The following is a 27,405-nucleotide window of genomic DNA, read 5'->3' on the forward strand; positions in this document are numbered from 1 at the left end:
GAATGTTGCAAAACCTACCATTTGTTTGCTTTCTGAGCCCAACCCTTATCTAACCACGTGGAAGTACCTTAGGCTGTTTCTGCATGCCATCAAGTAAGTGATTGTGATTCAGGAACCAGGTAGGGGGGTAGGACAATAAAAGATCGGCAGCGAGAATGGATGTTATTGTTCTTTTTTGTGAATTTCGAATGACTTCTTCTCCTGCCTTATTTCCTTGTAGGCCTATTCTCAAGATGCCTACCTGAAAGGCAATGAAGCGTACAGCGGCAATGCCCGCAACATCCCCGAACCCCCGCCAGTGTGCTATCCCCGGACGCCATCTGCCCCTCCTGCCGCGGCACAGCAGCCGGTTGAAATCTCTCCTCCAGACTCATCCTCGAGCAAGCAGCAGACCGGGACTCCCGTACTGATGCAGCCCGCGAGGGCCTATCGCATGGAAATACAAGTGCCTCCATCCCCAGCCGACGTTGCAAAGTCCAACACAGCAGTGTGCGTCTGCAGTGAAAGTGTGAGGACTGTCATTGTACCTTCTGAGAAGGTTGTAGATGTGTTAAGTAATAGAAACAACCACACCGTTCCTTCACATAGGACTGAAGAAGTCAGGTATGGTGTGAACGAGCAGACCCCTTTAAAAACCGTGTCAAGGATAACATCACCGCCGTCCTCAGTTCCCACTGCCCAGCTGATTCAGCAGACAGGCTCGCGGCCCCTCGAAGCGCCTGGGATCTTCCTTAAGTCCGGCAGCTACAGTGGCCATGCAGAAGGACTCTCAGGGGGTCGGTCGCTCGCCGGGGATCCGCCGTCTGTGTCCGTTAATCACTACTCTCCAAACTCCCATCAGCACATAGACTGGAAAAACTACAAAACTTACAAAGAGTATATCGACAACCGACGATTGCACATGGGTTGTCGGACGATCCAAGAGCGACTGGATAGTTTACGAGCCGCATCTCAGAGCACAACGGACTATAACCAAGTGGTACCAAACCGCACGGCGCTGCAGGTACGACGGCGCAGCACCTCGCACGACCGGGGGCCCCAGGCGGCCCAGATCCGCCAGCGCAGCGTGTCCCAGGAACGGCTGGAGGACTCGGTGCTGATGAAGTACTGCCCCAGAAGCGCGTCGCAGGGCGCCCTCACGACCCCGGCCATCGGCTTCAGCAACCACAGGACTCGCTCCTGGGACTACATCGAGGGCCAGGCCGAGCCGGCGGACGCGGGCAGCGCCGACGGGCCGCCGCCCGATGCCAACGGCGAGCGGAAGCAGACCTACCAGTGGAGCGGCTTCACGGAGCAGGACGACCGGCGCGGCATCCACGAGCGGGCGCGGCAGCCCGACGTGCACCGAGCGTTCCGCGGCGCCAACCTCACCGTGGCGCCCAGCGCCGGCCCCTCCGACCCCCGGCGACTGGGCGGCCGCGGGCCGCCGTTTAAGAAACTCCCCCCGGACCTCAAAGCCCCGCCGGCCGCCCGGGCCCTGCACACGCCCGGGGGCGCGGCCCCGCCTCGAGGGCTGGCCCCGGAGCGCTCGGCCCTGGGGAAAGCGCGGAGCGGCTCCCTGAAAGCGCCTTCCAGCCCCGCCGCCAGGCCGCCCGGCGCCCCGCACGCGCCCGCCCCGCCCAGAGACCAAAGACCCGCCAACCACTTGCATCCCAACAGCCTCCTGAGCCCGCAGGCCTGGGCGCGAGCCGACGGTGCCCCCGAGCCCCCCGCCGAGCCGGGCAAGGCGGCCCCGTGCCCCGGAGCCTGCCCGAGGCCCGGCCCGCCGGTGAGGGACAGCCCCGGCACCGCGTCGCTGCCCGGGCTTCAGGATCTGAGTGGCCCCGAGGCCGAGCCCCCGCCGTCGGGTCCGGGCGAGAGCAAAGACGCCGTCATCCTGCGAGAGAAGCCGCCGTCGGGCCGTCAGACCCCGCAGCCCCTCCGCCATCAGTCTTACATCCTGGCCGTCAACGACCAGGACACGGGCTCGGACACCACCTGCTGGCTGCCCAACGACGCGCGCCGCGAGGTGCAGATCAAGCGGCTGGAGGAGAGGAAGGGCTCCAGCAGCAGCCCGCCCGGGGACTCGCTGGCGTCCATCCCCTTCATAGGTGAGCCGGTGCCCAGCCCGTGGCCCCCCGCACGCAGCTCGCACACGGGGACTCCCCGTCCCACGGGGCCGTACATTCACACGCCGGTTTTGGAATACGTGCCCAGAATGCCATTGCACATTCAACAAACCATGTGTTCAGCACCCGATTAAGTGTTTCTTTTGTGTCCTTTTCAAAGAATTACTGTAGTATAGGCGGCATGTTTATAGTGGCACTCACCTATCTATCTGTCTGTCTATATGTCGGTTCCCTCAGGTCAGTGGGGGAGTATTAGGGGCAGTGCCCTGCTGTGTATTGTGGCTAGGATGGAGCCTTTGCCCTCCTGCTGCCCACTGACCAATCACTCACAGTTACCCGGGGGAATGCAGGTCTTATCAGTCACTACTGTGACCCATCTGACCAAAGGAACCAGGCGAAGTCTACAACAGTGAGCATTCAGGGTGCAGCCTAGCTAGAGGTTTGAGCTACACCCCATACCTCACGCCACCAAAGTGCTTTTTTTTTTTTTTAAGAGTATAAAATATTCGAGTTTGCAAACATTAAGAGGAGTCTCAAACTAAATGGCATGCATCCATATCTGTGCTCTTAAGGGCAAACTCAGGACACTTTACTGTAGATGGAACCTTATAATTCTCCAGATATTTTATAGGAAACAGCTAAATAATGAATATTTTTTTCAAATAAAAAAGTCCCTGTAGTCTATGTCTATTTTATAGGCCTATGAGGTCTTAGCAGAATAACAGCATCATATTTTTTCCTAGTTACTCCTAATTACAGGAATAAAACAAGTCAATTATGTTACTAATGCGAGAACTTGGCTAAAACATAAAACTCTATATCATTTGTAGAAACAGAGATATAACTCAGCTTGAGATCCTGAGTCTCATCCCCAGTTCTAGTCCTCCATCCCCTTCCCCAAATTTATATAATTCTATGTAAGTATTGATCTATCAAAGTATTTTAAACAAGCCATTTTGTTTATTCATTGAAAATGAAGATACTATTCTGATTAGATTTACTTGTAACAATTTTCAATCTCCTTCCTAGTTTGTAGTGATGATTTGTGAATTGTGACTTTCAAACATAGGTAAGTCAACAGAAAATATAGTCCACTTATGTTGTTTATTTCCCCCTAAGACTTATATAGCTTGGAATTATGTGATATATCACTTACTCTGCACCAATGAAAATAAGATAGACTAAAACCTAAACATTATTATATGCTGATTAAAATTGATTCACAGAGAAGTTTCAAAATACTTTATTGCTAGAATGTAAATTGCATCTTTCAAAAAATAGGTGAATGGGGCTGGAGCAATAGTACAGCTGGTAGGGTGTTTGCCTTGCACTTGACTGACTTAACTCTCTTTTGTGGTTTCTTCATCTATGAAGTGGTGCCTCAATTCCTGGCATTCCATATGGTCCCCCAAGCACTGCCAGGAGTAATTCCTGAGTGCAGAGCCAGGAATAACCCTTGACCATAGCTGGGTGTGACCCAAAAAAAGAAAAAAAAATAGGTGAGAAGGGAAAATAAGCTTATAATAGTCAGAATTGGTCCTGAGAGATGGTTGAGAGTTTCAGGCACTTGCCTTTCATGTGGTCACTCCTTGTTCAATTTCCGACCCTGTATGGTCCCCTGAGTGATGGGAGTGACTCTTGAACACAGAACTGGGAGCAGCCCCCAGCACCAATGGGGTTGGTTCCCCAAACAAAACAAACAAAAAAATAGCATGTATTGACTTTAGCCATAAAATGGAAATGTTATAATGTTGCAACATTTTTATCATCTTGATTACAATGCTGACAATTAAAATGATAAAGCACTCTTAGAATTTTGTTAAAATTTTTATGTTTGGGGCTGGAGTGATAGCACAGCAGGTAAGGCATTTGCCTTGCACGCGGCTGACCCAGGTTCGATTCCCAGCATCCCATATGGACCCCTGTGCATCGCAGGGTGTGACCCAAAAAGCCACGGCAGAGCCTGGCAAGCTACCCGTGCGTATTGGATATGCCAAAAAACAGTAACAATAAGTCTCAATGAGAGATGTTACTCGTGCCCACTCGAACAAATCAATGAGCAACGGGATGACAGTGACAGTGACAGATATTTGACCTTTTAAAATCAAGCAATCAAAATGCTGTTTCATCACATAGTATGTTCCTTGAAGGTTTTTTTTTTTTTTAAATAAGTCTTGGGGTGTTTACTCATAAGAATTATAATTTTGGCATCTTATCACTCTTGGCCTAAATAACATTGTTGATGTTTTCCAAGCATGAGAAATATGAGCAGTTATTGTTGGAAAACAAAGATGATACACTTAAAGGGCAGGATTTCGGGTGTAGTCCCTCGGGCTCAGCTTCCATCTTTAGAGCATGGTGACATCGCACAGATGACTTAACTCTCTTTCCTGGTTTCTTCATCTATGAGGTGGTACCTCAGAATTCCATAAGAATGAAGTGAAATACTGTATGTAAACCCTCAAACCTGGTGCTGGACCCAGTCTCCACCGTTAAGATGCTCTGTTAGCAGCTCCATTCACTTACACAGCTTTGCCCTTGACAGTGACAGACTTTGGAGGAAACTTAAACTTCACAACACCTAAGTAATTCCAGTTTTGTCAAGAGTAGAAGGGGCACTGACATGGGCACCGGCATGCCCTCTGTCGTGGGTATGATTGGCTAGAAATCACACTTTCTGATTTTTCTGCAAAAACTGCAGATGCACTGAGATATCTTGGGGTGCAGGGGTGGGGGAAAGGTCAGGTTTGGGGACTTGAACCTTTGAAAATAAAGCCTCAGCCCCAGTGCCCTTGCTTAGCATCCTGAAATGATCATATGCAATAACTTAGCTTTCTCCCGAGGAAGAGCTTCCATCTGTCTGGAAAGGGTGGCCTTGCCTGATTTGCCCCAAGTGCCAAATGCAGACCTGGGGTAGATCTTCCAAATGCCATCGACTCTGAGAAGTAAACATGTATTTACTTCTCAGTTTGGAGCCTGAGTCCACAGTGGAGATGAGGGCCCTCTGCGCTGTCTCCTCTGCTCACGGGGGAGCGCAGGGTTCTCTGGATCTCTTAGAGGTACCCCAAACCCAGCGCCTAAGGGCTTGCTCACATCCCAGGGCCCTGCCTCCCTCATCAGGAATGCTATTGCAAGTTGGGCATTTCGAGGAAGCTGGGAAGGTGTGCCTGGGCACACACAGCCGTCATACCTACTGCAGTGCCCTCTGTCGTGGGTATGGTTGTCTGGCAGCTAGAAACCACACTTTCTGATTTTTTTACAAAAGTTGCAGATGCACTGAGATATCTTGGGGGGTTCGGGCGGGGAAGAGGTCAGGTTTGGGGAATTGATCCTTTGAAAATGAAGCCTCAGCCCCAGTGCCCTTGCTTAGCATCCTGAAACGATCATATGCAATAACTTAGAATTTGGAAATAACTTCTTTGAGAGTAGTAAATGGTTCTTGTCTCTGTTCTGTTAAGTTGATTTTGAATGCCTGTAAATGTTGTTAATCTTGTCAACTATTGAAGGTATTCATGGGTTGATAAAAGTAGCAGCTCATTTTGTTCATTATAATATGTTCTTTGGATTATTCTAATGAATGTAGCACTGTATCACTGTCGTCTCGTTGTTCATCGATTTGCTCAAGCGGGCACTAGTAACGTTTCCATTGTGAGGCTTGTTACTGTTTTTGGCATATCGAATATGACATGGGTAGCTTGCCAGGCTCTGCCATGTGGGCGGGATACTCTCGGTAGCTTGACTTGCTCTCCATGAGGGACAGAGGAATCGAACCTGGGTCGGCCACATGCAGGGTTATTGCTCCAGTCCTAATGACTAGAGTAATAGCTATAATATAGGGGCTTGGGGTGGGGGGAGGATACAAACCTGGCAAAGCTCAGGGCTTACTCCTGGCTCTGATCATGAATCCCTTCTGCAGGTGCTGGGGGGATCACATATGGTACCAACGATCAACCTGGGGTCAGTCCTATGCAGGGCAAGAACCTTAAGTCAAGTACCATCTCTCCAGTCCTTAATGTAGATTTTGTTTGGTTGGTTTTGGGCCATGCTGGCAATGCTTAGGGGTTACTCCTGGCTCTACACTAAGGAATCACCACTGGTAGTGCTCAGGAGACCATATGGGATGCCAGGGATTGAACCTGTGTCAGCTGCATGCAAGGCAAGGCCTTACCTGCTGTACTATCACTCTGGCCCTTAATGTATATTTTTAACAGACTGAATACGTCATGTTAGTGATTAACTTCTGAATCTTTATCTGGTAGTTTTAGTAGTAAACCTTTATTAATTCTTCTATTAAGGTCATCAATGATCTGAGGTTATCAGATGCCAATATTTTTTCCCTTTCTCTTACAGATGAGCCAACTAGCCCCAGCATTGATCATGACCTCGCCCACATCCCTGCTTCAGCTGTCATCTCAGCCTCCACCTGCCACGTGGCCTCTATCACGACACTTCCTCCCAGCCTCACCACTTCCGCTCCTCTGATTCGACGCCAGCTCTCCCATGATCAGGGTACATATCTGCAGGCGGTTTCACAGACCAGTTCTCATGGAGCGTGCGAGTTTAAATGATAGGACATGCTCCCATCCTCTCACCAGTTAAAGGATCCTTTGGAAACCCTTTGTAAATGTTGGCTTTTGATTCCAGAATCTGTTGGACCCCCCAGCCTGGATGGCCAGCCCAGCTCCAAGACAGAACGATCGAAATCATATGATGAGGGCCTGGATGATTACAGAGAAGATGCAAAATTGTAAGTCTCGGGCCTCTTGTTTCAAACTAGGTTTGTAGCTAATAAGCTTAATTTTGAAGCATAAGGAAGTGCTGAATTTAATGTATTTCTGTTTTCTGACTTGTTACTTGGATCTAAAAAAGATGAATATTTTGAAAATCAGCAGTACACAAAAATAACTTTGTTATAATCTACGGTAATTGGTGTTTCCGTAGCTCTATTAGTACATAGTTCACTTAGCACATACAAATTTCATTGAAAAATGAATTTCAGGCTAGAAGTGCAGCTCAATGATTTGACCATAGGCTTTGCTTGTGGGATGCTTGAGTTAAAGCCCTGGCACCACATGGTCCTGAGCAGAGAGCCAGGAGGTAGACCTAGGATGGGAGGGGGGAGGGAGGGTGAAGAGGGAGGAGGGAAGGAAGAAAAATTGTTACATCAAGAATTATTTCATGTTTTGGGGCCGGAGCGATAGCACAGTGGGTAGGGCGTTTGCCTTGCATGCGGCCGACCCAGGTTCGATCCCCGGCATCCCATATGGTCCCCCAAGCACCGCCAGGAGTAATTCCTGAGTGCAAAGCCAGGAGTAACCCCTGAGCATCACTGGGTGTGACCCAAAAAGCAAAAAAAAAAGAATTATTTCATGTTTTTATATCTGTCACTTGCTCTCCATAAACTAATCACATTCCTACAAATGGAGCCTCTACTGCCCGCTCCTGACAAAGTGTGGTACCTAACTTTAGCTTTTGGTGAATCTAATGGGTGTCAGTGGTGTGGTCATTTTGCAATTTTCTTGTTAATTGATCTTCATTTTCTTTTTTTTTTTAATTGAATCACCATGTGGAAAGTTACAAAGTTCTCAGGCTTATGTCTCAGTTATACAATACTCAAACACCCATCCCTTCACCAGTGCCCATATTCCACCACCAAAAACCCCAGTATACCTCCCACCCCCGGCCCTCCACCGCCGCCTGCATAACTGATAAATTTCACTTTATTTTCTCTTTACCTTGATTACATTCCATATTTCAACACAAAACTCACTATTGTTGTTGGAGTTTCCCCCCAAAAAAAGACAGCCCTACTGCCAAGGAAGCATTTGATAATTAGTTTTCCATTGCTGAGAATGAAGAGATATGAAGTCCTGCTGTTCCAAGTACATAACTTTTTTTTTCTTCCCTCCTTCCCACGCCACCAAGTTCGTGTCTGCTTAATAGTCCTCATAATATGGCTGACGCCACGCCACCCGACAAGGGAAAAAAAAAACTAGAAAGAAGGATATTTCCTGTCCTCGGCCGGCGTGGGGCTATGGCTTAGTTCACAGTCTAGAGACATGGCTGCAAGCAGTTTCTGGAACCAAAAGTAGTCTAGTTGGCCTCCGGATTCTGGTTGATCAGCAGCAAAGCGGCCGCACAAAAGTGTGGCCACCTGGGTCGAATCTCGGCAGAGTGCGCGCCAGTATTGGCCCCAGCCCAAGACTGCCCAAGCGTCCTGCTGTTCCAAGTACATATTTTTTTCCCCCTTCCCGCGACACCAAGTTTGTGCCTGCTTAATAGACTTCATAATATGGCAGATGCCACTCCACGTTTCTCCCCGAAAAGGGAAAAGAACCGAGAAAGAAGGATATTTCCTCTCCTCGGCCGGCATGGGGCTATAGCTTAGTTCACAGTCTAGAGAAATGGCTGCTTGATTAATATTGATTACCTTCAATATTTCAACAAAAAATTCACTATTATTGTTTGGAGTTTCCCCCCACAGTCAGACCTGCTAAAAAGGAACCGTTTCACATTGCTGACAATTAAGAGATATTAGGTTTGTGATTTCTGTATAAAGTCCAGGGAAAATTCTGCCAGAAATTGCATCACTGCAAGCTTTTACTTCCCTTTTGTGGTGCTCATAAGATGGAAAAGCCTGGAGAGAGAAACCCTTGCCTGCTGGCGCTGCATGGGGCAGTGGCTCAGTTCACAGTCTGTAGGCATTTTTGCAAACTGCTTGTGTCCAGAGTAGTTCAGTTGGCCTCCGGGATCGTGCTCGTGCAGCAGTGGAGAGGATCTTCATTTTCTGTGTGCTTAAGATACTTGTTTCTTTTCTGTAAACCGTTTCCTCATGAATTTTGCCTGTCTTCCTACTAGATTTTCTGTTGACTTCTGAGTAAGAAAAGTAGTTCTTTCTTCAATAAGTGTGCCAAGTCTTCTTTTCATCCTAGAATTTTTTTAATGTGATTTTTCTATTTTCTAGTCACAGAAAAACATTAACCTTATTTTTGTGTATTTGGGAAAATTTAAGGATTTGCTTAGGACCTCAGGATTTTGAGTCACATTGGAAAAATCTTTCCTTCAGAATAGGAGTAAAGGGGGCTGGAGCAATAGCACAGCGGGTAGGGCGTATGCCTTGCACACGGCTGACCCAGGTTCGATTCCCAGCATCCCATATGGTCCCCTGAGCACCACCAGGAGTAATTCCTGAGTGCAGAGCTAGGAGTAACCCCTGAACATTGCCGGGTGTGACCCAAAAAGTAAAAAACAAAACAAAACACAAAAAAACAAAAAACAGAATAGCAGTAAAATCCTTCCATGTGTACTTGGTGAATGTGTATATTTTTCTTATTTTACTTTGGAGTCATCTGGAGTTTCTTCTGATTAGTGAGATAAATAGTCCACTTGAGATTTTCCAGTATCTCTATTGGATTGTTCTGTTCAATAATCTATTTATTCATATATAATGTTACCATGCTTTTTTAGTGTTTTTATATTTGGTAAAGGTATTCCCTTTCATAAATTGTTGGCATGTTTTCAGAATTATCAGTATATTTAATTATCCTGCGTTTTTGAACTTTAAATTTAGTACCTAATTCTTAAATTCCTTTGCCCATTTTCACCGACACAATGTTTAGGGAATATTGACATTGTCCATATGTTTATATGGGGCTTTCCTTCAAAGAATGGTTATTTGTCTTTTTTATTACGGTATTTTTAAAACCAGACATTTTAAGGTTCCCATTGGCTTTTTCATTCTGGTGAAATGAGTTCTTCCTGCACCAGCTCTTTAAGGCGCAGGCTATAAGGAGTGAGGTGCAAGGTGTGGCCAAGGCCCTGGTCCAAGGTAGTGGGAATCTCTCCTTTTTAGCTTGACTCTTCCTCCCTAAAAGATGCCGTTCACCACACTTGGGAGTGTACTTCCCCCTGCACCAGCTACACACAGGTTCTGCTTTGCCTGTGCCGTGCTCACCTCCCCTGACACTTGGAGGTAATGATGGCGGCTCCCTGTCTCCTGTTGTTTCAAACAGGAAAGTTGTTTTCACTCTGTCATATGGACATATGTGACGTGCACAGCCCCGGGGGTCCTCTCTTCCTGTCTCCATCATTTAGGTTCACCACTCTCGCCACCCTTCTTTGTCTGTCTTCTTGCAGAGTTAGGCTCCCTCCTGATTTGGAGACAGAGTTTGCATAGCATCTCTGGCTACCGTGTTTTGGAGGTTTTCTGAAAGAGGGAGGACTGTGCCATCTTCAGTTAAAACTTCAAAATCCTGAAGATTCCTAAAATGAATTTGGACTAAAACTGTAGCCAGAAAAAGCACATTTTCCCACTAGAGTTAAATGATTTTGAATAGTGAATGTGAACCTAGAGCCCTAAACGTTTCCAGGGTCAGCAGTTGTCATTCTCCCTGAGAATGTGCTTGGCGAGGCGCATGCTTGTCCCATCCAGCCCGTCAGTGCTCCATGGACACATTTATGGTTCATTGTCCACAAGCTGAACTTGTGTAGATGTGGTGTTCTGGTATTCTCTGTGTCTCTGACTTGTATAGATGCATCTTTGCTCCTTTTGCTTTTTCTGAGGGTGGGGTGGGGTTTGGGCTACACCTGGCGATGCTCAGGAGCTTCTCCCAGTTCAGTGTATTGGGTCACACCTGTCAGTGTGGCGCCAAGGGTGAAATCCAGATCTCCTGCACACAAATCATGTGCCCCAACTCATTGTCACTCATAATTGTTGAAGTAGCTACAACTGTGGTTAACTAAAAATATAAGTTTGTGTCTCATATTAACAAGACAGTTGACTGTCTAAATTTCTCTTGGAACATACTCTAATGTTATGCAAGAAATATTTGTATTTATTTTTGAGCATTTACTTGGGAGGAAGGGGTTTAGGTCATACCTGGCTGTGTTCAGGAGTCACTCCTGAAGGTGCTCAGGGGACCACATGCAGTACCACAGATTGAAGTGGGCCGAACCGTGTGTGAAGTGAGCACCTTACCTCCCATACCTCCTGTACTCATTCTCTCATCCTGCAAAAAAAATATTTTTAGTTGACCAAGTCACTAGCTAGGAAGCTTCTCACTGAATCCAAAGTTCTTTAGTACTTGCCAAGGTAGCTGTTTTTTCTGACTTCCATTAGACAGTGAACATTTTATCATGGTGAAGATGAAATGTCAGCTCATTAATGCAAATTTGTTAGAATATTTTTAAAGTATTTTGTGCAGTATTAAAGATATTTGCATACTTCTTTTCCAACAGGGCCTTTAAGCACGTGTCTAGCCTGAAAGGAATCAAGGTTGGTATATATACATATATGTATATAAATTCTTTATATCCCCCCTCCCCGCCCTGGTGCCACCTCCCACAGTGAGACACATGCTCTGCCACTAAGCCACATCCCCGACCCTGGATTCAATATTCTTAAAATACCAAACAAGTGATCACTACTTTTGTTTACCTTAGTTAATTTCTTTATTGAATTGATCTTTCAAGATGTTTCTATTTAAGTAGGACCTTACTGTTTCAAGTGCATCTGGAAGAGATTCCTTGTAAACTATAATTTTGCAATATATCTGTCTGGTAGATGAGCCTGAATGTGCTTTGTCTTGTCCATCACCCCATCAGCTCATGGCAGAGCTCGACTGCCCAGCAGTCCTTGTGTGTTTTATTGTATTTGTGGTTCTACCTCAGAATTGTTACTTCTTGCCTTCTGCACAGTCCGCCCTATCTACTACAGCCTGCCTTCTCTGTTCTTCCCTCAGACTTTGAAAGAAATAGACACACTGACAGGAATTTCCCTTCTCTTTCCATCTCCTGCAGTAGCAATGCAAGTGCTATGCCCTCGCCTCCTGCCTCCCTTACTTGTCTTACGTATCTTCACATCGGACTGTTTGCCTGTTTAGAGCGGCCATGTTCTTCTCCCCGTTCCATCAGCTCTCACTTTCTCAAGTCTCTCTCTTCGGTGACTCAGTCACTTTCCCATATGAGCAAGTTCAACTACTTCCTTTTTTTTTTTTTTAAAAAAAAAAAAGGTCTCAACTCCACAGCCCTCTTAGTTTATGACTCTTATTTCTCCCCCACTTTCACCCATCACGTCTTCTCCACAGGCTCACAGCAGAGTGGCTCTGCTCAGGTCAAATAACCCTGACATCGGGCTTCAAAACAACCTGCTACTTCCCTTTGAACTCATTTGACCTTTGCAGTTGTGTTCAACATAATTTCCCTCTCCTTTCCTGAGGCACTTTTTTCTGCTAACGACTTTGGTTGCCTCTGCTTGACAGTCAAAATGTTGAAAGTTCCTGGCATTGGCCGCATCGCATCTGAGGGCTTTGCACTGACCTGCCAACTGGGCCAGGAATCACCTGTGGGGCCACTGGTTCTCCTGAGCACTAGCTGAGAGTTCCAAGACAGTTCACTGTCGAAATGCCCAAAGCAGATTCTCATCCGTCTTATCTGCTCTTGTGTCCTCAGATGCCTCACCAAATTTGCATTGCTAGCCTTGATTTATGGTGATCATATAAGAATCTCACTCAAATATTTGATAATCAAGGCTGGTTGGGTGCCAGGTCCACCGCCCCCCCCCCCCCCCAGACACACACAAACACCATCCTGTCATTTTCCCATCTAAGTTCGCTTCCGTCCATCCAGTTGTTGACCCCTAAATCTTGGAATTCATCTGTCTTCTTCCTCACCTTCCCCAGGTCAAGTCCAGAACATACCTTAAGGTTTCCCTTCCCTCCCTATCAGCACTGCCGCTTTTTCCCATTCCATTCCATCACCCCGCCTTCCTCCACGAGGCGCTGTTTCAGTGCTGGCCCTAGCAGCTAGGCGAGCAGCCTTTGAAACTTGCCTTCAAGGGTAAGGGTACTTACTCCTGACTCAACACTTAAGTTTTAAATGTTCTTAGAGAGCGCTGGCCTCATGGGTACCAGTTTATTGATGCTGCGCACGCTTTTCTTATTGCATCTCACGGTTGGCATTCTCCACATGGCATCCACTACTGCCTGGTCATATTCTTGTTTTTGCAAAATTTATCATTTCTCTTTTTTCCACTAAAATGTGAGCTCCTGAGAGCAGGAAGATGACCCCTTTCTATAGGATTTTTTTTTTTTTTTAGTTAAACATTTCCTTTAGGTCACTGAAAAAAAAATACTGGTGATCGCTAATTTCTCATTCTCTCTTGCTCTCACTCTCTCTACCCCAATGCCTCTCTTTTTAAAATAAGATCAGAAAATTTTCTAACATCACTAATAAAGAGGATTTTTCAGAACTAGCCTTCACTTGGGATATTTAAGAAGGCTCCTCCCAGTGGAGAAATTTTAATATGCAAATATTTACAAAAGAAAAGGTTGCCATTGTCCTATTTTCTTGGCTTGCCCGTAGATCACCGACAGCCAGAAATCATCCGAAGACTCTGGATCCAGAAAAGATTCTTCCTCTGAAGTTTTCAGCGATGCAGCCAAAGAAGGCTGGCTCCACTTCCGGCCGCTGGTCACTGAGAAGGGCAAGGTAGGAGGGGTGCGGCCAGAAAACTGGGGGATATCCAGAAAGCAAAAAGAAAGAGCATCAATTTTTTTGGTTTTTGTTTTTCAATTTTGGAGTTTTTTTTTTTTTTGCATTATTTTAAACCTCTTTGTCATATAAAGGAAAGATCTTTCATCCAAAAGTTCTGACCACAGACTTGCTTTGATACTTTTTTTTTTATCCTGTGTACTAACTGGGAGGTAATACCTATTTGAGCAATGTAGGACAGAAATCAAAGTATTTCAAAAAGAACTTGGATTTTCTTATTAAATTGTTGTTTGGCCAGAGATTAAATAGGCAGAGATTATTACTTTTAGAAAATAGCAATTTTCAGTATTGTAGCACTGTGGTACTGTTGTCCTGTTGTTTGTCGATTTGCTCGAGCGGGCACCAGTAACAGCTCGATTTTGAGACTTGTTGTTACTGTTTTTGGCATATTGAATATGACATGGGTAGCTTGCCAGGCTCTACCAATACTCTCGGTAGCTCGCCGGGCTCTCCGAGAGGGACAGAGGAATCGAACCCGGGTTGGCCACGTGCAAGGCAAATGCCCTACCCGCTGTGCTATCACTCCAGTATTAGCAATTAAAAATTTAAATTTTGTGTTTCCTAGTTAAGTCTTTTAAGTTGTCTTTATTTCCTTTTACTTTATGGTTATGCAACTAAATATTTATTGCCAATTGATATTCTGTTTGAAGCATCAATTCAATTGAAAAACGATTTATCTGTTGTTTCAATAAGTAGATTTCAGTGCAATAAGAATTTTGCTATAAAGATTCCAGTACTATTTGGGCAGCTTATTTTAAAACCTTCAGGCACCAGAGAAATTCAACTTGAGTTGCATGGGACCAAACCTGCTTTGATCCCTGGTACCATATAAAGTCTACTGAGCATCTCCAGGAGTAGCCCTGGACCAATTCTGGGCATGGCCTCAAACCCTTTTACGCCTCCCTGCTTCCTTGCCAACAGTAGTGCCAGAATGTTGCCTAACTTGGGTTTATGCCCCACAATTTCTCCGCTTCCTCTCCCAACATATATACGTGTGTGTTTATATATATTATATATAACATATTATATACTATATAACTATATTTAATGTAAATCACACAGATCTCTGTTGGGTATACATTTATGCGCATTAAACATTTGTTTAATGTATTTATCAGAAATGTAAGTGCAAAGACTATGTAAGTGCGAAGAGTCAGATACTAATTTAATACTCCTGAATAATGATTTCATGTTTTCCAGCGAGTTGGTGGAAGCATTCGGCCATGGAAACAGATGTATGTTGTGCTTCGGGGCCACTCACTTTACTTGTACAAGGATAAACGAGAGCAGATGACGCCCTCAGAAGAAGAACAGCCCATCAGTGTTAACGCTTGCTTAATAGACATCTCTTATAGCGATACCAAGAGGAAAAATGTGTTTCGGCTGACCACATCCGACTGTGAATGCTTATTTCAGGCTGAAGACAGAGATGATATGTTGGCATGGATCAAGACCATCCAGGAGAGCAGCACCCTAAATGAGGAAGTATGTGTCCAGAATGTTACACATGCACCCACCCTTTTTCATCATGTTTTTGTTTGGGGGTGTTTTTTTTTGTTTTGTTTTTTTTTTTTTTTTGGAGGGGGAGCTTGTTTGTTTTGTTTTGTTTGGGGAACTACACTCAACTGAGCTCAGGGCCATCTTCTGGGTCTGAATTCAGGAATCACTCATGGTGGGGCTCCAGGGACATTTTTACTGTGGAGCTGGTACCATGGGCATTTTACCCAGGGAACTGACCCGGGTTGGCACATGCAAGGCAAGCGCCTTACCTGTTGTCCTCTCGCTGGCTCTCACAGTGCGTTTCTTAAGAAGACCAAAAGAAATAGATCACTTCTTTAGAAATTCAAATAAGTGGGCTGGAGAGAGAGTGTCAAAGGCACTGCTTTGCAGGTGACTCACCTCAGTTCAGTCTTCAGCACCACATGTAGTAGCCCTGCCACCAGTAACTCTTGAGCACCACTAGTTGTGACCCCAAAACAGAACAAACCAAAAAAATACAAATAAGCTGTTTGCCCTCTGAACTATATCCCAGGCTATTGCTGGCATACTGTGTGTGTGTGTGTGTGTGTGTGTGTGTGTGTGTGTGTGTGTGTGTGTGTGTTTAAAACATTTTCCATCTCTTACAGTTTCCCCCACCATCTGAAAGTAGGATGTTTTTTTTATTAGGTACGACTTAATTTGTGGGTCTTGGAACACTCATAAATTTATTTTTTCCAAATTTGACTTATGATAATAGCATTTCCAGAATTCCAAAATTGTCAACCAAGTTACTATCAAGTTAGGACATTCAACTTTGGGGGTGGAGCAGGACTGCAAGTGCACTAGTAGCCCCACATAGTAGGGAGTTTTGGGAGGGTGAGTTTCTCGCTTAAGTGACTCATCCTGGATTCAAACCCAGACTCCCTGGCTCATGAGGCTGAGGACTTGGCACAAGTGCTGTTCATTTGGTGTGGTGGCAACTCCCTGCCAGCCACTGCTCTGCCTCCAGAATGAGCTTCCACCATGAAGCCTGGCATTAATAGGTACTGAGTAATTATAGTCAGTGGGCAAAGAACAAGGGAAATGACCGTGACAAAGCAGAACAGTAGTTTCTTTGGTTCTCTCTGTGTACCTTCCCCAAAGCAATGAAGGTCTGGGCGCGTACTCCTGTCCTTACCTGTATGGTGAAGTAATTCCAGATTTACAACCTCCTCTCAAAAGCAGAAATGTTGGGGGGGGCTTCAGTTATAGTGAAAATGCTTACCAAAACAAATGACTATATAAGTGCAAAGAGTAGTTGATAATATGGTTTGGGGTAGTGGAATTATGCAGGCAAGAACATAATACAGCTTATTGTGATATAATAATAGACTTCTAAGAAAACTTGCATTAGCAAGTCTTACTATTAGCAGTTTTTCTTCTAATGAAGGTGAATTTTTAGCAACTTGAGCGTTTCTGGCTCTCGACCATCGAGATATTTTTACACCGGGAATTACATTAGGTAAGGTAGTTCTTTAAGTATACGTACCTGACTATCACTGTATCACTGTCATCCCGTTGCTCGTCAGTTTGCTCGAGTGGGCACCAATAACGTCTCCATTGTGAGACTAATTGTTACTGTTTTTGGCATATTGAATATGCTACAGGTAACTGACTATATACTGTACAAATTCAACAATGAAGTCTAGCTTTTTTCTTCAAGAGAACCTTTTTTCATACCATTAGGATTTTCTTATGCATTATTTTACTTTTTTTTGCCCAGTGTTATAACCCATCTCCGCCCCCCACCCTGTACACACACACACACACACACACACACACACACACAAAACCACCATATTCTTTTCCCCTATAGCAAGCAGGAAGTAAATTACATTCCCTACTCACTTCCATTATGGCCAAATTGTGAAAACTTGTAGAAAAAAAATGTTTGCACCATTTTTTCCTTTGATCCTTTCTCCTTTACCTTGACTGTGGTTAAAAATTAACATCAGATCTTTATCTATACAACCTTTGTTTTACAACCACCCCGTAAAGAGAGCGTGAGACTTTTTGCAGCGTAGACAGGGTGAACAAGGACTTGAATATAGATTTTAGCTCTAAGGACCAGGTCAAAGGAATATGTATTTAATAAGCACCTAAAGGGGTCAGGTATTCCACTAGGCAGTAGAGTGTCGCTTTTTAAAATTCCTTCAGATGACTTCATCTGTGAACTGTGGCTATTTTAAGGATGGAATGAGATAATGCCTTTGAAGAATGCAACATAGTATATGGACAACAATCATTTACTTTATGTGAGCCATTATCTCATAATCACCATCATCATCTAATCTTAAGACACAGGTAGTTTTCCCCCAGCATTATAGATTAGATAATAATAATTTGCTGAACATAGAGCATATGGCAGGCAGTATTTTCATCTGTTTTCATGAATTATCTCAGCAACTATAGGAATGCATCCTGTTATTATCATCAGCATTTTACAAATAAGGAGACCAGGTGACAGAGAGATTAAGGAATTTCCACCCACGGTTACCTAGCTGGTAGGTGTTATGGCTAGAATGTAAATGCAGGCAATCTTAAATCTAAATCTAAAATTTGGAGTTTAACATATGATTTCTTAACTAGTAAGTGAGGAAGATCCAGTTGAATTTAAAGAAGGACCAAAGTCTGTATTTATAAATTACAGTGTTGTTCGTTATAATAAAAAGAAAATAAATAAAACACATATAATAAGCACACATGTAAGTGTATGATTGAAATCAGTAAGAAAAAAAAATGATCACGGTGGTGAACTCTTAAATTTGCTATATAGCACATTGGAAAAGTTAAACTGTTTGACTAGAGGAATAGGACAGGATTGGGTGTTTATATTGCATAAGACTCACCCCAGTTTGATCCCTAACCCGGGGTGAGCCCTGAGCAATGTTTGTTGTAGTCCAGATTCCCCCACTTCCCAATATTCACCCCTTCTACGGTCACCCCCGCCACCCACCGCCAATGAAAAAAGAGTTGAGGTTTAATAAGACTGAGCTTTGGGTGGGGTTATAGTTCAGAGGACTGAGCGCGTGCCTTTATTTGGAAACCTCGGATTTGATCCCCAGCACCAAACTCTCAGCACCAAGCTTGACGGAAGCTGCCAGGTGCAGCTCCAAACATGCAAACAAAACGTTTTGAGCTTTCCTCTCTTGCTAACTTATCGCTTCTGCTATTAATTGTGCCTTGATCTCACCGCCCCTATAAATTAATCATTAACAAATCATAGCAGCATTTTGTCCAACATCTTTTAAATGCTGATTGTTCTTTCGGGAGGAAAAGAAAACCGCCTCTGTTTCCTGACTGTTTATTAAAATCGACAGATCAATATGTTCAAGCACTTTCTCCCAGCCAGCACTGCCTCGGCCCCGTAGGGAAAGGAGAATGAATAATCAGAGAATAAGCTTCGAGGTCACCTATTTCTGTTTCATGCTACCTCTCCAATTTCACGTGTTTATTTTATAGGACACTGGAGTGACAAACAGGGATCTCATTAGTCGACGAATCAAAGAATACAACAGTCTGATGAGGTGAGACTCCCGCCGGCCACACCTCCAGGTCCGTTTGCTTGTAAAAGAGGGCATGGCTAAGAAGGGCTTGTTTCTTTCAACAGCAAAGCAGAACAGTTGCCAAAAACACCTCGTCAGAGTCTCAGCATCCGGCAGACTTTGCTTGGTACGAAATCGGAGCCAAAGACACAGAACCCACACTCCCCCAAGGAGGAGTCAGAGAGGAAACTTCTCAGTAAAGGTACCCGTGCTGGTTTCATGGATGGATTTAATCGAGTCCGTGATTTTTAAACGGATACTTAATTTTGACACATTGCTCAGGCGTCACTCCCGGAGGTACTCAGAGAGCCATATTCAGTGCCGCAAGTGGAATTAAGCTCAGCTGCATGCAAGACCTGTTATATCTCTCCAGCCAGCCCTTAAGTGGAGATAGAAAAAGCATTTTGATGCTTTTTGGTTTTTGTTGTTGTTGTTGTTTGGGGGCCACATCAGGCAGTTCTCAGGGCTTCCTCCTGGCTCTGTGCTCATGGGTCACCCCTGGTGGTGCTGGGGGGTCCCTCTGGCATCCTGGGGATCAAACCCAGGTTGGTGACAAGGCAAGCACCCTCCCCACTGTCTTATCTCTCCTGCTTTTTGATGATTTTCTGGACTGCGTTTCTGATGATCTGCACCCAGTGCTCGCCAGCTCAGAGGTTGCTGACCTAAGCCCCACCTCCTTAAACTAGGGCTCAAGGCCTCGGGTAAGGTCTTGCAACTCAGTGCTGGGCTCAAGAAATATTTGGCAACAGTAAGGTTTATGACCCCACAATCACCAACAAGTGATTCAAAATCAAACATATCACGAATCTGAGGAACTTCTGACCACTAGCCCATGTTGCATGTCTGAGGCGGGTGGGAAAAAAAATTTAAGAAGTCTTGGTTGCGTTGAGGGGGCTTCCCTTAAGGGGAAATCCAAGAGCATTTCCTATAATAAAGGGAGTGTGAAGAAAATACAACACTAACATCACATGAAGTGTTTTGGATTTAACTCCAGCAACCCAGGGGTTATTTTCTGATGAAAACCATTTTGTTTACTTTTGATAAAAATCTCACTAAGGGGCTGGAGCAATAGCACAGCGGGTAGGGTATTTGCCTTGCACACAGCCAACCTGGGTTCTATTCCCAGCATCCCATATGGTCCCCTGACCACCACCAGGGGCAATTCCTGAGTGCAGAGTCAGGAATAACCCCTGTGCATCGCCAGGTGTGACCCCCCCAAAAAAAAAAATCTCACTAAGAAGATGACACTGTTTCACTAGTTTTAAGAAAATTATGGTGTAGTGCTGGAGAGATCATTTATATGTATATGTTGGCTGGAGCATGTAGGTCCCCTGGGTTTAATCCCGGGCATCTTGTGACCCTGGACAGGGTGGTCTCCAGCTCCAGGGAGAGGCCAATAAAGACCTAGTTTGTGAAAAAAAAATTAATAAAAGAAAGGTTTTAAGGAGCCCTTAATTTAAATTAGACTATACTACATTATTTTGAACTAATATATTTTATAGTACAGAACCCCAACTTATATAAGTACTGATAAAGTGTTTTTTTTTTAAGTCATGATTTAAACATGTTTGTTTCCCTTTTGTATCTTTTCTCATTTTATTTTGAATATCAATCAAAAGATGATACCAGTCCCCCAAAAGACAAAGGCACGTGGAGAAAAGGCATCCCAAGTATTATGAGGAAGACGTTTGAGAAAAAGCCTACAGCGACAGGAACATTTGGTGTCAGGCTGGATGATTGCCCGCCAGCACAGTCCAACCGGGTAGGAGCCTCTCAGCTGCGTCCCTGGGTCCCCGATGTGCATGTCACCACAGCAGCCTGCTTGCACTGTGGCTTTCTCTCAGCAGATCATCGTGGCCCTAAGCATTCCAGCCTGGAGGGTTGTGTTGAATGATTTGATCTCTAATGATTTTTTTCTAGTGCAGTGACTCTGAAGCAGAAGGTTGAATCATTATGAAAGAATATGAAATGTATCTGAGATGGTCATTAAGACTTCATTTTCTAATGTGTTTCTGCTTTTAGCATCTTAAAAGGAGGATGAGAACAAGGATCTTATTAAGAAAGTATAGTTGCAAATGTGCCTGTGTTTGTGTGTGTGCATGTGTGTGTGTGCTGTGTGTGTGTGTATGCATCCCCTTAAGGATTTCTTTTGTGAGTTGATTGATGTTATCCCCACCCCTTCTTTTTTGTGGTACTGTCTTCTTTACTCCACGGCAGCTCTCCTCTTTACCTCCTCCTATTTCCTCTTAAGCCGATATTTCCCTGTGGGCGCTTTTCTTTCTGTCCTGGCCTATTCATTCTCTTTCTGCTACCTCACTGTCTCTTGCTGGCTTTATCCATGCCCAGTTCTGCATATCTACAGTATTTAGTTTCTCCTTATTAAATAATAGCTATAGATTTCCTGTTGGATTCAAATGGTCTTTTAAAGCTGTGTTACACATCTGCAAACTAAATATAAACCTTTTAGTGGTATTGAGTGAAGTGTTTGTTTCTTGTTTTGCAGTATATTCCATTAATAGTTGACATATGTTGCAAGTTAGTTGAAGAAAGAGGTCTTGAATATACAGGTATTTACAGAGTTCCTGGAAATAATGCAGCCATCTCAAGTATGCAGGAAGAACTCAACAAGGGAATGGCTGATATCGATATACAAGATGATGTAAGTTTATTTCTATGTGAATAACTAACCCACGTTTTTGTTCTTTTGTGGTATGGACTATAAAAATACTGTGTTTGTGTTTTGTGTACATAGAAATGGCGAGATTTGAATGTGATAAGCAGTTTACTAAAATCCTTCTTCAGAAAACTCCCTGAACCTCTCTTCACAAATGGTGAGTTGACTGCGTAGTAGACCCAGATGAAAGAGTGCAGAATTATAGAGTTGAAGGCCAGAGAGTATTAAATGGAACCAAGAGGAAATGTCTTTGAGGAGAGAAGTGAAAATTTGTTTAGTGATTATTTATATACAAAATATAATTAGGTGCTTTTAAAAAATCATTTAGTTTTTTTTATTGATAAATATCAATGATTATAAGAAGGTATTTAGGTGTAGTAAAATATATATTATCCTGTTTACCCAAGTTTGCTATCAAGTTAAAAATGTTTGGGAAGTGGAGGGTGGGTTGGGGTGTAGCAGGGAATGGTGAGAGATAACTCAAAGGGCTGGAGCGCATACTTGGATTTTACAAGCTCTGGGCTCAGTCCCCAGTCCCTCAAGGTCCCCATAGCACTGCCAAGAATGACTCTGAGCACCTACTTGAATAGTTTCTGACATCTCCAAATGTGACCCCCCAAAGCACACAAAAATGTACCGTTTGGTTGGATGAGGTTCTTAACAATAGAGAACATGCCTTGGATGTGTGAATCCCTGGATTGAGTCTGTGGCAATGCACATAAAAAAGATTGCTCGTGTTTACTTTCATTTAACAAGGCTTTAGATACACCGTCATGGGGTTCATTTAGCAGGAAAACATTTTTCAGCCAAACCAGATATTCAAGTGTTCTGTAAGATCCGATACTATATATTGAGAGGTAGGGGAGAGGGTGTAGGAAAACAATGTAGAATAGTATTCTCAGAAAAATCACATTTTAAGCAATGTTCTGTTTGTTAATGAAATGCATGAGTATTTTAAAACTACAGCAGCTTTAGGGTTTTAGACTCATCTCAGCAATTGGAGATGAGTTTGTGATATTGTTCCTTATTGTTGTCAGATAAATATGCTGACTTTATTGAAGCCAATCGGAAGGAAGACCCTCTGGATCGTCTGAGAACATTGAAGAGACTAGTAGGTATTATTTTTTAAATTTTTGGAGGTGCAACTAAATTCAGCATATAAACCTGTCATGAAAATAATATGTTTCAGATCCATGATTTGCCTGAACATCATTATGAAACACTTAAATTTCTTTCGGCTCATCTGAAGACAGTAGCAGAAAATTCAGAAAAAAATAAGGTATGCAAAGTTCATATTGAAACAGTGTCTTTTCAGCAGCTTTAGTTGACAAAGGTAACCGTCTTGGTTTCATGCCAAATAGTCAAAAACAGTTCAATTCAGCAGTTAAATTCAAAAGTTTTAACACATCATATTAGCTCACCAGTCTCTCTGACAGTCATTCACTCTCTCTGTCTCTCTGTCTCTGTCTCTCTGTCTCTTTCTATCTGTCTCTGTCTCTCTCTCTCTCTCTCTCTCTCTTTTATTTTGGAGGAGGGTGCCCAGCATTGCTCAGTGGTAACTCCTGGCTCTGCCTTCAGGAATCTATTCCTGGAAGTGCTTGAGGGACCATATGGGATGGGATGCCAGGAATCAGATTGGGGTGTGGGGGCTGGAGCGATAGCACAGTGTGTAGGGCGTTTGCTTTGCATGCAGCTGACCCCAGTTCGATTCCTTCGTCTCTCTTGGAGAGCCCGGCAAGCTACCAAGAGTATCCTGCCCACAAGGCAGAGCCTGGCAAGCTACCTGTGGCGTATTGTATATGCCAAAAACAGTAACAACAAGTCTCACAGTGTCCCCAAAAACAAAAACAAAAACAAAAAAATCAAAGTGTGCTGTGTGCAGGGCAAGCACCCTTCCGATGCACTATTTTTCAGGCCCTGACAGTCACTCTTAAAAGTAAAAGATACCAAAACATTAAGTGTCGCTATTTTAAAAAGACATATCCAGGACCAGTGAGACCATAGTACATTAGGTAAAGCTCTTCCTTGCATGTACAAGACCTGGTTTGGTCCCCAGAGCCCTGCTAGGAGTGGCCCTGAGCACAGCCTGAGTGAGCACTGCTGGATTTGGCCCCAAAACAAAAAAGATATTTTCAGGTAGGAGAGGTGACTCAGAGGGCTGGGTACATGCTTTGCATGCCAGGAGTTGGGGTGAGATCCCTGGCACCATGTGACTCCCATCACCACCTCAAAATACACCCCCCCTCCGGAAAAGCATTTAAATTAATTTTTTTTAACAACAAAAAGAAATGGAAAAGATTGAAATTTTCTTTATTTTTCAAGTATGTAACATTGTTTTGAATAAATAACATTCACAAATGATACAGCAGTTCAGAACATCTTTAATGGGGTCAGTGTGATAGTTCTAAATGCCCAGTTTAATCTCTAGCACTATGTAATCCCTGAGCACTGCCAGTTGTGGCCCCCAAATAAGAAAACAAAATGTACCAAGTTGTATATAGTGAAAACAAACATTTTCTTGGGGTGAGGGGCTTGTTTCAGCTTTCAGCAGATAAAAAAATATATATTTTTTTACTAGCATTACTTATCAGACATACCAAAATTTGTTATTTCTTCAGTTATCTCATGCTTATTTCATGCCCATTTTCCCTGATGTTAAGAAATGTCTTCCTGCAGGAGTCTTTTGTTTCTTTGGGGTGGTCCCAGAGATCGAACCCAGCACCACCTACATGCAAGGACTTGCTCTCCCGTTTGGCTGGGGTCCCAGTTCCTGCAGAGGTTTAAGTCATTGTTGAGACAGTACCTCCACCTGTGTGTTGTCCATACGTCATAGTGGGAACTTCTTTTTAACCAGTCGCTGGTGACTGGTACTTAAATCCGTTCTCCCCTAGAGGCCAAAAAATGATGACTTTTCTGACCTCGATTGTACTGCTTTTTAAAATATTAACTTGGGTCTTCTGAAGAAGACGGAAAATAAAGACCACTTCAAGCTTCAGTTCCTTATTTTTGGAGGTTACTGCAGAGACAAAAAAAAAAAAAAACAAAAACTAAGCTCCTTCTGTCCACTCAGAGGCTGCACCCCACTGGGGTCAGGCGGGATCATACAAGGAGCATTTCCAATGTCATCCTTTGTTGCAGATGGAACCAAGAAACCTGGCAATTGTGTTTGGTCCCACTCTGGTTCGAACATCCGAAGATAACATGACCCACATGGTCACTCACATGCCCGACCAGTACAAGATTGTCGAGACACTGATCCAGCATGTAAGTTCTGGCTGCAGCGCGGCAAGGACATTTATCTGCCTCGGCAGCTGATGACTTGTAGAATGGAATCTGGCTTTAAAATGTCTTTTTACAAAGAAAATGACCCTTTTTTGTTTTCCCTATACTATCCTCTAGAATACATAGAGGGGGAGTTCTTTTTTCCTTGTTTCACCGTTGTTTTTATTTTAAATTTTAGCATGACTGGTTTTTCACAGAAGAAGGGGCTGAAGAACCTCTTGTAAGTATTGGGGGTCGGCATTTCTTGTGGTTTTCTTTGGGACCCGAAAACCTGGTGCTGCAGTAATGCCAGTCTCTTGCTTTGCATGCTCTCGGCACCCTGGAAGCAGGGCCAGAGCGGCTCCATTGCTGAGTTAATGGAAATACATGAGTATGCTGCCTATTCTGTAGTCAGTTATGCCAACAGTGTAAAGCAGAAAATGAAGGACATGCGTTCTGCTCGGTACTGTGTCTGTGACTAAATGTTTGAATTTTAAAGAAAGTGTCTGTGAAGAGATGATGAAGAGATCTTTGTTTATTAACCATAGACAGCAGTGCAGGAGGAAAGCACGGTAGACTCGCAGCCAGTGCCAAACATAGATCATTTACTCACCAACATTGGAAGGACAGGAGTCTCCCCCGGAGATGTGTCAGGTAACGCTTGCCCGGGCAGCCTCACCGCCAGGCTAAATGCTCTGTTCCTAAAACGTGGAAGAGCCAATCAGTTCAATCCTAAGTAACAATTCACTGTGATTATTTTCCTTTCCTTCCCTTCCCCTCCCCCTTTCTACTAATAAAGAATAAAACTTAATCTTGCTTTTCTGATTGATCTTAATTATCTTCCAGTGACTGTAATGCCATTGGCAGTGCATGGAGTCGTAATGCTTGTCAGAACGGACATAAGGGAAATGAGCATGCATACCACTGTTTTGTTCTTTTTCTTTTCTTCCCCCTCCCCCCCTTTTTTTTTGACTCACAGTTTCCATGTAATATAGTCATCACAAGGTAAAACAGATCTATGCTGCTGAGTATGTGGTTGCTGTGACGGCAGAAAGAATGTTCTAGACTGTATGAGTCACTCTCATTCAGGAGCCAGGGGCTCTGTCGCCAAGCCTCAGAGTTGGGTGTGCTGACGCATTCGTGCGCCCCTTTTCTTCAATACAGTATATTCTTCGTCACTCTAGTTGTCACAGTAAAAGGCATTCGATTTGATGTTTTTTTCTCTTCCTTAGCCACCCTAACGTTCGGTGAAGTGTTGGGTTTTAGAAGCGCGCTCGACGCCAGTCTTCTCCGGCCGAACAGTTGCACTAACGTAGCATGTTGTTGCACACGATGCTCTCCCTTTGTCTCGAGTTCCTGTTTTAGTCTTAAAGGGTTTGCTCCGCACTTAACTGACACAGGCCACTCTATACTGATGTTGAACAGGCGAAGTGGGCGGAGTCTATCACACGGTAATGTCGCTAGTGGATTCCGTGGTGTCCCTGATGGACAGCTGGAACTGTAGGAAGAAGGAGGACTGCTGTCCACACTGCAGCTGCCTTGTCTGCAGAAACCCCCGATTCCTGTAAATGCCAACCGAGTTGATCTGTGGTGTACATTTTTTTCTCGTAAGATTATTGTGAACAGATCAATACTACTTTCTTAAAAGTTTCTCTGCTGTTTCTTGTTATTTCTGAAGCAGACCGTGAGGAGAAATAGCATGGTATGGTCTACCAGTTCTTAAAGTCATAAGCATTTTAGCCATGTGTTGAAAGGGGCGTGGCACGGGGCTCAGCTCACTAATTTTGAAACTCAAAATTTCCCTAAGTGGCAAGCTAAAATTTCAAAATTGGTACTACTCTGACCAGTGCTAGCCCCTTCCTACCCTCTTTTTAATTGTATAATCTGAGTTTTTTGCCAGACAGTAAAATTATGGTCTCCATTTTTTTTTCATTTCCATAAAAGCTTTTGTTAATAGCTAATTGCCAAACTGGTAGCAATGCAACCAAACTAGTCAAAATGATCCCTGCCTGCCCAGATCATGAACCTGGGGTCTCAAGAGCAGTGATCAACATGATTTCTTCTAAAACCAAAGAGAGACCTAGAAGCGGGGTTATGCTAATGTCTCTTCCACATCCCTCTGCACAGTGTGTGCTGCTAAAATTGACATTTGATGGTCTGACAAAAATCAATGAGGCTACACTTACTGTCTTAATTTGTAGAAAGGGCAGCCAATAATTTTTATTTCAAAGTTCTACATTGTGTATCAGTTTCAGATACAGGATGTGGTACCTAGTACAAATCTTTACAAGGTCTTCAAGCTTCTCCATTGCTAGACTTCCTGTAGAAAATCTACTAAACACTAGTCTTTCTGTTTTGGTTAGCACAGGGCTCCTTTGCCATTCCTGTCATTGAGCTGGTTCTGCCTACAATTCACAGCATCTTTTCATGGCGGTGGCTTTCTGTGGTGCGGCTTGCATCTTTGTGAGCTCTGACTATCCACTGTGTTCTCTTGTTTTGTTTGAGTTTGCTTTCCCATTTTGTTCTGTGCCTGTCTTTTCCATAAGTTTTGCATTGTTTGTTGGACACAGGCAAGACTCAGTGATTCTGACCATATTCTGTTTCACTCTTCACAGATTCAGCTACTAGTGACTCAACAAAATCTAAGGTAAATGGTTTTAAACAATTTCCTAAAAAAAAAAAAAAAAACAACTTATTGGGGGATTGCTTGGAGGGTGCTGATTGTCACCAGGATACAAATGCATCATAG

The 27,405-nt window shown here is 43.9% G+C and overlaps 1 protein-coding gene across 5 annotated transcripts in view; it reads left to right on the forward strand.

Annotated features, from left to right (window-relative positions):
* The window catches only part of ARHGAP21 (Rho GTPase activating protein 21), a 128,148-nt gene that overhangs the window by 94,646 nt on the left and 6,097 nt on the right, over positions 1–27,405 (forward strand). For all 5 annotated transcript variants that reach the window (XM_055147390.1, XM_055147391.1, XM_055147392.1 and 2 more), the window contains 17 exons: positions 221–2,090; positions 6,459–6,617; positions 6,753–6,855; positions 11,346–11,382; positions 13,470–13,595; positions 14,859–15,143; positions 18,639–18,703; positions 18,787–18,923; positions 20,341–20,483; positions 21,225–21,380; positions 21,474–21,552; positions 22,433–22,506; positions 22,585–22,674; positions 24,534–24,659; positions 24,856–24,897; positions 25,205–25,310; positions 27,272–27,303. In XM_055147390.1, coding sequence (XP_055003365.1) covers positions 221–2,090; positions 6,459–6,617; positions 6,753–6,855; positions 11,346–11,382; positions 13,470–13,595; positions 14,859–15,143; positions 18,639–18,703; positions 18,787–18,923; positions 20,341–20,483; positions 21,225–21,380; positions 21,474–21,552; positions 22,433–22,506; positions 22,585–22,674; positions 24,534–24,659; positions 24,856–24,897; positions 25,205–25,310; positions 27,272–27,303 — 3,630 coding nt within the window. The remainder of the gene's footprint in view (positions 1–220; positions 2,091–6,458; positions 6,618–6,752; positions 6,856–11,345; positions 11,383–13,469; positions 13,596–14,858; positions 15,144–18,638; positions 18,704–18,786; positions 18,924–20,340; positions 20,484–21,224; positions 21,381–21,473; positions 21,553–22,432; positions 22,507–22,584; positions 22,675–24,533; positions 24,660–24,855; positions 24,898–25,204; positions 25,311–27,271; positions 27,304–27,405) is intronic.

Source organism: Sorex araneus, chromosome 9 (genome assembly GCF_027595985.1).
Source record: "Sorex araneus isolate mSorAra2 chromosome 9, mSorAra2.pri, whole genome shotgun sequence".
NCBI lineage: Eukaryota > Metazoa > Chordata > Mammalia > Eulipotyphla > Soricidae > Sorex > Sorex araneus.